Genomic DNA, 12892 nt, shown 5'->3' on the forward strand with positions numbered 1-12892 from the left:
GTATTTCCTGCTCCTGCCTCGAACACGAGTCAGAGTAAAAAACAAATAGAAAATATATGAGGGAAAGAAACACATTACGACATTTATATAAAATAAATAAGAGAAATAAAAAAAGAAAAAATATACAGTCTTTGTCTTACTTTTTTTCCCAAGCAATGAGAAAAAAATTAAGAAAAAAATATACATGCATTGGTTTTAATACACATTTTACCATCATAACATTTGAATATTTATATTATTAATTAGTAGAAGATTCTTTACAGTACATCGCTACATCGTGGCCCAAACTTCCACACCTTTTTATTTTCTGTGTTTTTTTAAAGCATTATTTCACTTCTTCTTCTGTGGCTCGATGTGTTTAAATAAACTTGACAGACTTGTTGATGAACAGAAAGTGACGTCAACATGAAGCGCGTGCGTATGTTTAGAAACTTTATCTAATCGTAAATAAAAAAAGCTTTAAGTGTATTAGCAGCTACTGAAAACAGGAAGTGAGTTTATATCTTAGCAGCAGATGTTTTCACTCCTAAATTATGTTTATATCTCTTTATTTTTTCTCTGCTCCTGCTAAGGGCTGGGGTCAGAAAATGCTTGGCCTCGTAATGGCTGCTATAATCGTTTATACTAAACCAAAAACCTGATCTTTTCCTTTTTCTTCCTTCGTTTGTGTAGACTGATGGAGGAAAAGTCCAAATTGGTGTGAAGTCTAATCTCAATGACTAACACTCAGAATTATTCACTACTTTTTTGGAGTTGTGTAACGTTGGCTCCTGTTGTGAGTCTGCTCGTTAGCCAATCGATCGTGAGAGACGTGGACTGACGTGTGCGTTACTCTGTCGCGCAATTTTAAATCTCATCAACGAAACAAACCCAGAGGTGGGGATTTAAACAAAAGGGATTTGAGCAATGAATTACTATCCCTGAAAAAGATTTGACTAAGTGCCTCGGAGATAACGCTGTGAAGTGTGTGTGTGTGTGTGTGTGTGTGTGTGTGTGTGTGTGTATGATGGACTGATTGCACTTGATTTTGAGTGGGAGAATTTTGAGTGGGCAGCTGCAGAATTTGATCAGATCGCCACTGTGATAAATAGCACTACCTAATCAAGTGTCTTTTATCGGTATAAAAGCAGCGGTTGGCCTCGTCTCAAACCGCTAACTAATAGCGTAGAACGTTCAACCCGCAGCTGCCATCCGCACATCGCTCTGATTTTGTGAAGAATTTGATCTCTTTCCCAAATCAGGGAAAATCATACACTATATAGACAGAAGTATTTGAACACTTGACATTTCCTGCCATATGTGTTTCTTCTCCAAACTGTTACCACAAAGCAGGAGGCACACAATTCTATATCTCAATCTATTGCACTTGATCGCACGTTTTTATCGGTTCTAAACGAACCTCAAATGAATACTTTTCAAGTTTTTAATACTCTAATCAACATGAACAAGTATTGATACTTTATGCAGAGGTATGTTTATTATTAGTGACTCCATAAATGTAAATGTTTTAAAGTAATTCTGGTGTTTTAAATGATGTAAATCATCAGGACACCAAACAGAACTTATGCTATGTTTCCACACGGACGGTTAATGAGGTGATACCGGAGAACCTGTGCCTCTTCTAGCTTTCATACGGATTACAGAATTAGAGAATATTTGTTTTCCATGTGATTTGCTTTATTTAAAAGTAGACATTTCATGTATTCTATAAATATATTTATTATTTATTAACCTGTTCATTTTGACACCGTGTTATAATTATATAGAATTTTGCATTTATTTGAACTTGGACACACAAAACCTGTTCCTACATGGCGATGCCCCTGTGCACAAAGCCAGCTTCACAAAGATCATGGGTTGGAGAAGAAGATCTATAGAGCTCTGATCTCAACCCTACGGAACTCTTATGGGGATGAATGTGAACGCTGACTGCACCCCAGGTCTCCTCACCTACATCAATTCCTGCCTTTACTAACACACAAGTGTCCACACACACGCTCAAATCTTTTGGAACATCTTCCAAGAAGAGTGGAGGGAATTATAAGAGGAAATTAGGAATAATTGTGGAATGCGAGGCTCAAAAAGCACATACCGTACGTACCACATAAGTTAAAATATCTTCAATATGGGTTACGTTATTAACTCAAGATTTCTTTTTGAGACTTAAGACGTTGACGCACACAGATACCACAAGCCAATAATGTTGAGGAGGAGGCAGTTTAGTGGTTAAGACATTAGACTTTGGTTTCGGAGTTCAAATCTCAGCCACACCAAGCTGCCACTTCTGGGCCCCTGAGCAAGGCCCTTAACCGCACAGTTGTATAAATGAGATAAATGCAAGTCGCTCTGCATATGCCAAATGCTGTAATTGTGAATTATGTTAAGGGGATGAGAGAGTAAGATGAGGTGTGATTCCTGGATGGGAGGAGCGTTCTCTTCCTCCTCTGTGAGGTCAGGTATGCAGAAGAGGGCAGATAGCGCTTTAATCAGAATGTGACAACAGCTTATAAAAGATGACGTGTCGAGGGTCACGTGTCACGAATTATAAAATATCATCTTCAGTCTGCTCTTTCTTGTAACAGAGAAAAGCTGTGTGTGTTTCGGTTGTCTATTGTCTGAGCCACTGATGTGCTTCATCTTCTCTACAAGGAATAATAATGTAAAACATAATGACTGACACGATCTCTCTCTCTCTCTCTCTCTCTCTCTCTCTCTCGCAGGTCTCAGTGGTGTAGGGTGTAGTGGGGGGGCTGAGAGGCAAGCGCATGAGGAAGGGGTATCTGAATACCCCTGTCCCCACACACAGCGCTTGCACACAATCATACGCTTGCACACGCAACGTAATTAAACAGAGACACGTCCACCAGCAGCCATGGTAAGACTTTTTTTTGTTCTTTTTTTTTCCCCACACACACACACACACACTCACACACACACACACACACACACACACACACACACACACACACACACACACACACGACCCAGTGTCAGTCAGACTCACTCGCTTGACAGTGACGTTACTGTGTAACAGATCTCCGCTGCCCTGCTTTATCACTTCCCTGAAACTCTTCATCCAAACCAGATACTGAAGATCCTGTGTGCTCTCAGAGATGTTTATTTAATGACTGTTGCTGTCAGAATCCTGATCGTTTACACACACTTGTACACAAACCACCAGTGGATGGAGGGATAAGTGAAGGGATGGAGTAGTGGAGGGATGGGTAAACAAATGGATAGGTGGGTGTATAGAAGAATGGGTGAAGGGATAGAAGAATAAGTGGATAATGGAATAGGAGAATGAGTGGTTAAATTGATATGGATGGAGGGATCTGTGGGTGGATTGTTTGTTAAGGGAGGATAAAGAGATAGTTGGTGAAGGGGATGGAGAGAAAATGGGTGTAAGGAATGAGGAAGGGATGGGTGCATAAATGGCTTGGAGGAGGGATAGGTGAAGGGATGGATTGAAAGGATGGATGGGTGGGTGCTGGAGAGTGGGTGAAAGAATAGGTGGATGGCAAGATGAAGAGCAGAAAGTTCCGAAAGGTGCCGATGCTGGAGACTCTTCAGTGTAATTTCTACCTGCACATTTATCACTCACATGCACACACACACATTTACTGCAGGGTAACGGAGGCCACGCCCCCTACAGGCACTGTGTGTTTCTCCATCACACACATCATTTCTTCAATCCTGCACACAAAATCATGTAAAAAAAACATGTCCATCTTGGCGAGAATTTACGTAAATTGCCCAAATATTACATACATTTATGTTATACTAACAATTAAATCATATCAAAAATTACATTTTTAAAAATCTGTATTAGTTTGCATGCATGTCAGCTTATGACCGAACAAAATGTTTATTTTTATGTTTGTATGTGATACAGTTTACATACATTTCTTAAATTAATTCCTATAAATTCCCATACATTTCTGGTAAGTTCACAACTTGGAATATTTCCAGAATTTCCCAGATGACGTTCCCACAGAAAGGTTCTGTAAATTTAACAGAAACTTCCTGCCCCTTTGCAACCCTACGCCGTATACATTCATGGGAACGAGGTGTTACTATAGAAACAGTAACGCACGATCAAATATCCAGTTCATATTTATTTATTTCCCAAACGCAATTTTGGTTGCTGCAAACAAACATGTCACATAAAACATAAGAAACTGAAACACACAATACAAACACCCTATTTCCTCCTACAGGGTATTTATCCTAAATGTAAAAACGTTACAGCTGACAGGATAAATACATGTCTAAAACGATTCGTTTTCCTAATAGGAGATAAAACTCATGATGCATAGAGTCGGAATCATCGAGCAAAATGCTCTGGGTTTTACCCAGAACCTGTCTGGAATATAACTGGGCCGTCATCGTCTGCTTCCTCCCATAATTTTACTTCATCTGGTTAATAATCCTTTCAACACAATGTTTGATTCACATTTAGGGAATTAAACCACCACAGCAATGAAAAATAACACTGACAAAATGATCATCTTATATACAGAACACAGGATTATTATTTTTTTCTGGTTGTTTGTAGCAGCATCTCCGCCTGAACTGTCCACCTCCGCTCATCATCATCATCTTCATCATCATCATCATCATGACCGTAACGCTGAAACCTCCTTCGGCTATCAGACGCTCTGGTTATATTTCTGTTCACATAGTGTACACCCAGGCTGTGTGAGCTCCAGCGCACCACACACTCGCTGTAATTTAACCCTCGATTACAGCTACAGTGAGATGTCAAGCTCTCCTGATAACGTCCACAAGTAACATGCACAGAGACAGTGAGGGAGGGAGCGTGGATGCAGGAGATGAGTAGTGAGGGAAGAGAGAGAGAGAGAGAGAGAGAGAGAGAGAGATGAGGGTTTGATAAATGGCTTGGTGCTGCAGTGAGGTCTCCGGGGAGAACGAAGGCTGTGCGCTTTGAATTATTAACACGCGTGCGACGAACAGGCCTCATAAATAAACCAGTGCAATCAGCACAATGCTAGCACCAGCGCTAATGCTAATCCAGCAGCAACACTCAGGCTAAAGTGACCTTGGGCTCGTTTATGCATCTCTCCCTAACACACACACACACACACACACACACACACACACATAAAATAGCAAGCACGTTTCTCATGTCTTGTGTCTATTTGTCGATCGATTTATGGCTGAAAGAATGTGCTGACCTTGCTGGACTGTTTCACTCACTTACACACACGCGCACACACACACACACACACACGTGCACTCACACACACACACACACACACACACACATACATCTTGTTTCATCTTGGTATCAACCTTTACACACACTGTAAGCTTAACAGCCCTCAATAAACACTAGCCAAACCCGGAGCAGTGCATGCTGGGTAATTGTTGGGATTGGCACTTTCTGAAGCAGACATTTAGGATGTGAAACATGCTCATTGGGTTGAGGTGCATTGTGTAGTCATGCTCTTTTGACTGCGGCTACTCAGAAGCTTGTGTGTGTGTGTGTGTGTGTGTGTGTGTGTGTGTGTGTGTGTGTGTGTATATGTGAGAACGAATTTTTATTGTGGCTCTTTACAGGCCTTTATCACATGAAGTGCCGTCAGTCACCCCCCCCCTCCCACCCACACACACACACACACACACACACACACTCGCACACTTTTCAACAGTACACTCTTCTCGTTGAATTTGAATGAGCCGAAAGCTTTTAGATATGACTGCATTTGAATATTAATGAGTCTGTGCTTTAAATTGTGGTTATATAATTGGAAGGTGGCGCTGTCGTCATTTAACATTCCTGTAGAGTCTGTGATGACATGGAGAAAAGATCGCTGTGGTAACGAAGTAGAAGTCAACGGATTTTTTTGTTTGTGTGTGTGTGTGTGTGTGTGTGTGTGTGTGTGTGTGTGTGTCTGTGTGTTTCACAATTAAAGCTCTGGAACAGAAATAGGGAAACCAGCATCCACGTTTTTAACCTCATCTACTGATGCAGAAACTTTATTGACTGACAGTATCTGCAGAATCCAGCATGACGATGCCCTCGTGTACAAATCCAGCTCCATGAACATATGCTTTCCATGAGTTGGAAGATGTGGAACATCTAAGATAGCAACCCTTTTGAACACCTTTGGGATGAATGTAAACACTGACTGCACCCCAGGCCTCCTCACCGTCTCACCTTTATCACTACCTGACTTTACTAACACACTTGTGGATCAATAAATCTCCAGAAATCTCCACAAGCACACTCCATCATCTAGTGGAACATCTTCCTGAAGAAGTGGAGGTTATTATAACAGCAAATGGGAGCTACATGTGGGATGGAATGTTTTTTTTATCTTCTTACTTACTTATTGGACACATAATGATGGACACTGCATTGTTCACACAGATTACTTTCAATTATATTTAGTGTGAGTTCATCAGTGCCCAAAAGAGTCCCTTCTTTTATTCCGGTCAGTGAAATATGAGTGGATTCCACATGCCCAAATGTTTCAGCTTTATTTTTAGCTTAAACCAGCATGTGATTTATTCCGATTTATTTATTTAATATAAACGTAATAAATATAATAATGATACCGCAGCAGCAGCTGATGCAAGATGTTCCAGCACTCTGTCGGACCAGACGTCCACAGTTCGGCTCTTGGCCTTTCGTCAAAAGGTGTGGGAGGTGAAAGGGACACAGAGCTGCTCCGTTATACCCGACTGATTTACGCCAGTCAGAGCCGCGCTGACGTGGCGACGTGGGAGGCCAGGAGCTTCAGAGCAATATCTTTAAACAACGTGTCGTTCTTGTTTTGACATTTGTGCCATGCTCAATACCGAGTGTGTATAAGCAACCTTCCACAGCTGTGTGTGTGTGTGCGCGTGTGTGTGCGCGTGTGTGTGTGTGTGTGTGTGTGTGTGTGTGTGTGTGTGTGTGTGTGTGTGTGTGTGTGTACGCGAGAAACACTTCTGGGAAAAATGTTGCATATAGTTCTTGAGCAAAACTACTGTGTGTGTGTGTGTGTGTGTGTGTGTGTGTGTGTGCAAACGCTTTTACTCTCAGTCGGATATTTGGGAAATTTCTGTGCACTTTGGCTTCATCACGTCTCATCAACTGAAGCTGCAGATATTCACAACGCTGTGATGATTTGAAGTTTGAGGACGTGTTAGAGAACGAGCGCCTGATTAAGATTCAACAATCCTTCTTGGCTGTTAAACACACACACACACACACACACACACACACACACTTGAGCACTCCAGCAATGAGTTTTACATCCATGCCGTGACTCCTATTAGAAATGCCTCATAAAATTTACTCTGACTGTTAAATACAGCAACAAGGAAATCTTGTTGCACACGCACACACACACACACACACACACACACACACACACACACACACACACACACACACAGGCTTGCAACACTGCCAGTAAACACACACATTTATTAGAGGTTCGGGAAGTCGACAGATCTGCATTAATATAGACATTTATTGATCCGTTGTCTTGATCTCAATTTGTTTTTGTTTTTAATTTATTAAAAATAAATCCTGAAACCTTTTTCATACATACATATTGAGAATTTTTATCTAATACCTTGTAGAAGCTCCCTGCCAGGATAAATTACAGCACAGAGTCATCTTTATGAGGCATTTCGTTCCCGGATTTGGACAGTTATTCTAGTTCATAACGGCAGATCTTCTCAAGGTCAGTCAGGTCGTATGTGGAATAATCTATGAAGATTCACATCTTCAGAGACGTTCTGTTTAAGTCTGGACTTTTTGATGAGGACTTCCTGGTTTAGGTCAGACTTTGCTCTTCGAGTTCATCTCAGAACAGTTTTTGTTTTATTGAGGGAGGTGGAGAGGCAGAGAAAGAGGGGGTGGAATTTACTGATATCTTAGTGGACTTGTGAGAACCACATCTGAGTTGATGAACTTGGAAGATCAAGAGGGTTCTTTCTGGTTCTTGGCTACTTCTTCGTCTAATGAGGGCAAATATTAGTTCATTTTCTAATGTAAGCTACTTGGAGATTCACATGGTTTTATACCCTCACACAGGTCTATGCAAGTTCTTTGGGCATACACACTTTTATTGGCTTTTATTGGTCTGGCATACAAAGGTCTTGTCCAATCGGGTGAATTTGGCATCAGTAAACACCAGAAATCTTCTAGATACATGTCGAGATTATTTTGCCAAATTTTGGGATGGATGGATGGATGGATGAATGTATGGATAGATGGATGGATAGCAGAAATGTGTAAAATGAGCAATGCACTCCATCCACAGTTCCACCTCTTGATCTTCAATGCATGTGTGGATGTGAGACACGTAGCCGCTCTGTTTTACTGCCCAGTGTGACCTCACTGGCGTGAGGGGGCATGTGGTCAGCAGCTTTAGAGCTGCACTGGTGTGTGTGTGTGTGTGTGTGTGTGCATCGTTCAGTGTGTACACAAGGTTTATTATTTCTTTTCGGTTTCTGGCAGACACTATATGACTAAAAGTGAGCATATGATTGGTATTGGTGGCTTTTAAACATCCTGTTCCACATTCAGTCCCTATTTCCTGTTATAATAACCCCCATTCTTCTGGGAAGCCACAAGGGTGTTGATAAATTGAGATATTTATGTAGGTGAAGTGAAGAGCAGTCAGCGATTACATTCATCCCAAAAGTGTTCAATAGGGTTGATGTCAGAGCTCGATAGCAGGAGATCTTCAACTCCAACCCATGGAAAGCAGATCTTCATGGAGCTGGCTTTGTGCACAGGGACATTGTCATGCTGGAACAGGTTTGGGCCTCCTAGTGAAAATGAAGGGAAAATTTCATGTTACCACTTTAAAAGACGTCCTATACAATTGTGTACCCCAGTTCTGTAGAGGAACCGCATATCGTGGAATACGTGAAAAAGACCATATAATGTCCATGTATTCCGATGATTTTTGAAAGAAAAAATAATTTGCCATTATATCAATCTGCTAAAACACCTGCATATGATGATTTTTGAGAGGTTTAAGGAAGTCAGAATTAAACATTTTGCTGTGAATTATTTTTATAGTGTTCAGTGGGAGTTTTTGGTAAGAAGATGGATTTGTGGTGAGTGATGAAGATTTGAGGTGTGGAGAGAGAAAAAGGAAAGTGGAGAGTGGAGAAGATTCAGTGGGATATTAATAATGAATCAGCTTTGAAATTGATTTTAAATTGTCGCAGTCATCCGTTCAGTGCGATTTACTACGTTTATTTTAATTCCTTCATCTTCTCTCTCAGAGGTCCATTCGCTCCTTCGGAAACGACGACCGCCACGTCATGGCCAAACACTCCAGCATCTACCCGTCCTCCGAGACACTGGAAGCCGTACAGAGCCTCGTCTCTACCGTCGAGCGCGCTCTCAAACACGTCTCCGATTGGATGGACCAGTCGCAGGCCGAGCAACCGAACCAGTCCAGTGGGCCGGAGGAGGAGACTGAGGCCAGCGCTGACGAATCAGCAGAGGAAAGCACCAAGTGAGTGACTTCACTGCACTCCAGCTCAGTACACAGAGGGAAAGAGAGAAAACTCAATGTAATGTTTATGCACTTATGCAGATATATGTATTATTTATAACTTATTGTTTTGTAAACCTGCACTATTTGCTCGCTGCAGTGTGATTTATAACCTCCATGACTATAAAGCACTGTCAGAGAGAGAGAGGAGAGGGAAGAGAGGGGAGAGGAGGAGAGAGAGAGAGAGAGAGAGGAGAGAGAGAGAGAGAGAGGGAGAGAGAGAGGGGGAGAGAGAGAGAGAGAGAGAGAGAGGGAGAGAGACAGAGAGGGAGAGAGAGAGTGAGTGAGAGAGAGAGGAGAGGAGAGAGAAAGAGAGTAAGTGAGAGAGAGAGGGAGAGAGAGAGAGAGAGTGAGTGAGTGAGTGAGAGAGAGAGACACATTCCAATTCCAGTCCATTATCAGTCATTAATCATTCAGCATTTATTTCTGACTGTTTAAATCTACTTTCCCCGTCTCTCTCTCTCCCAGTGAGGGCAGTAGCAGCAGCAGTACCGGGGGTGATGGCAGGGTGCTGTGTGGGGTGATGCGGATCGGCCTGGTAGCTAAAGGGCTGATCATTAAAGATGACATGGACCTGGAGCTGGTACTCATGTGCCGAGAGAAACCCACACACACACTGCTGAGTACTGTCTGTGATAATCTCCCACTGCAGATAGAGGTACACACACACACACACACACACACACACATTCACACCTTCTCTTCCTCTCTTTCTTGTTCTCTTTCTTTTACATATGAGATGAATTTCCCCCAGTTATACTCACGTCAGGTATGAAACTGCAAGTGAACATTTTCAAACGATTGTCTTGAAGAACAGCTCCCACTGATTCTGTTTTAGTCTCATTAAAAAAACCCTGGAAAGGCCAAACCCTCACCGGAACACACAAACTACAAGAGTGAAATTTCCACTCTACACTCTTTTTATATTTATCTGAATTTGTGTTCAATATTAAAGGTTTAGCAGTTCTTCTACTATGTGAGTTACGTTGGAAAGTGTAGGGATGTGTGTGTGTGTGTGTGTGTGAGTGAGAGAAAGAGAGAGAAAGTGAGGACAAAGACAGGGACTGGGCAGACACACTGGCACTAACAAGCTTGGTCTATTTATATTCATCATGTGTAATTAATCTGATCCTGCCAACCACAAGCTTCCCTTAATTAGACACCGAACACATCAGGTCATGAGGCCACAGGGGTTCTGATCACCGCGTCAATACACACACACACACACACACACACACACACGCACAATGTAGACACTCGCACTGCACACACTCACAAACACACTGCTGCACTTTCACACTTTCTTACACACACACACACACACACTGTAGGCATTTTTACACACACTGCATTCACATTTGCACACTCGCACTGCGCAGTGCGGACACACACTCTAGGCACAGGCGCACACACACACACACACACACACACACACACGCATAACTGATACAGACGTTATTTAGTTAACGATTTGTCAGTGGTGAACTCATACTGTAATAAATCAGGCTGTAATGGAATGGAATACTTTTCTATTCCTCCCTCTTTCTTTCTTGTTTCTCTCACTCACTCTTTCGGCCTCTTTATTCTGTCTTTTTTTCTGAATTTATACAGGCATGATGCTGCTGTGTATCTTTTCTGTCATTATATCACACACACACACACACACACACACACACACACACACACACACACACACACACACAAAATGGATTGAGGAAGGGCTTATCCCCTCTTTTATATTAAAAGAGCAGTGCTGTGCATGTCTGGAATAGATTCAGAGGTTTTATGTTCTAGAAGGTCAGTGGGAATTTTACAGGAATGTATTTTTATAGTAAATACATGAGAATATTAATCAGCAGTTTGACACGTAAAATATAAAAAAGCCCTAGTCAATCGAATCAAATATTCACATTTTTATCAGTTCAAAATGTACCTTTAATTAATACTTTTTACTCTAATTAACATGAACATGGATAAATATTGATGATTGATGTAAATGTGTGTTTATTATTAGTGAAACCGAACTCAACATGGAGCATGAAGACTAAATAATCTTGTAAATGTTTTAAAGACACGATGGTGTTTTAAATCACGTAAATCATCAGGACACCAAATGAAACCTTTGCAATGTTTCCACACGGACGTGTTTTATTGCCGGACGTGTGCATCATGGTGGATTTTGGTGCTCGATTTGAGACTCGGCGCATCAGTAAAACTAAAGTTTATTGATTAAAAAGAATTACTCGGTGGAGTTTTTTTTACGGGTGAAGACAGGACAGCGTGAATAAATGTGTGTCGAGTCGAAGCTTTTTTATATTTATTTATATTTGAATAAAAACAGTCAAACAGAAATGCACGCTGCATTAATCGCGTGTTAATAAAATTAGTGCGTTAAAAGGAATTTGTATTAACACGTTAATTTTGACAGCGCTGATAAAAACACATCCAAACGGATTACAGGATTTACTTCTGCGTTATATTTATTATTATATTTATTTATTTTTAAGCTTTATGTTTAATTATGAATCTGTTTGAGTTATAATTCGCAGTGCTGAAGTGTAACGCTTTCTATCGTAACTGACTCTAAAAGACCTTTGACGTTTTCTGACAGAAGTTAACAGAGGAGAAGTACGAGGTGAAGAGCAGCATCCCCGAGGCGGCCATTTTGATTTGCTGTACAGCAGAACCCAAACTCACCCTGAAGGTCACACTTACCTCTCCACAGATCAGAGAGGATGGCGAGTCAGAGGAGCAAGGTACCCGTGTGTGCGTGTGCGTGTGCGTGCGTGCGTGCGTGCGTGTGTGTGTGTGTGTGTGTGTGTGTGAGAGTGTGAGTGTGAGAGAGAGAGAGAGAGAGAGAGAGAGAGAGAGCGAAAGAGAGCGAACTGCGGTTAGCAAATGGTGCAAATAAAAGGAAAGTTTGATGTGTTCGCATTTGCATTTTTTATAAGGATGCTTTATTTACACTAGAGGAAAACACACACACACACACACACACACACACACACACACACACACACACACACACACAAACACACGTGACTGATCCAAAACCCTTTGGTTAGAGAAGTAATTAAATAGATTTTTCCCTATATATTTATCTGTTTATATCACACTGGCTTTTTCCCTTCATCTCTGTTATTCTCTCCTTCTTTTTTATCTCACAACCTTCTCTCTCTCTCTCTCTCTCTCTCTCTCTCTCTCTCTCTCTCTCTCTCATTTTCTTTTCCCCCTCCTTCTGTCTTCTCCCTGTCTTTGTCTCTATGCCTATCTGCTTCTATCTCTCTATCTTCCTTGCATCTATCTCTTCGTTAAGTCGCATTCTCTCTCTCTCTCTCTCTCTCTCTCAGATGTGAGGA

At 41.5% G+C, this 12892-nt stretch overlaps 1 protein-coding gene across 9 annotated transcripts in view; it reads left to right on the forward strand.

Annotated features, from left to right (window-relative positions):
• LOC124393153 (spermatid perinuclear RNA binding protein) overlaps positions 1-12892 on the forward strand; it is a 76119-nt gene that overhangs the window by 38639 nt on the left and 24588 nt on the right. For 8 of the 9 annotated variants that reach the window (XM_046860621.1, XM_046860630.1, XM_046860626.1 and 5 more), the window contains 4 exons: positions 2721-2875; positions 9259-9494; positions 10002-10191; positions 12145-12289. In XM_046860621.1, the coding sequence (XP_046716577.1) occupies positions 2873-2875; positions 9259-9494; positions 10002-10191; positions 12145-12289 (574 nt within the window). In that variant the 5' untranslated portion in view covers positions 2721-2872. The remainder of the gene's footprint in view (positions 1-2720; positions 2876-9258; positions 9495-10001; positions 10192-12144; positions 12290-12892) is intronic. The other variant, XM_046860629.1, reaches the window with a different exon arrangement.

Source organism: Silurus meridionalis, chromosome 11, assembly GCF_014805685.1.
Source record: "Silurus meridionalis isolate SWU-2019-XX chromosome 11, ASM1480568v1, whole genome shotgun sequence".
NCBI classification, from domain to species: Eukaryota; Metazoa; Chordata; class Actinopteri; order Siluriformes; family Siluridae; genus Silurus; species Silurus meridionalis.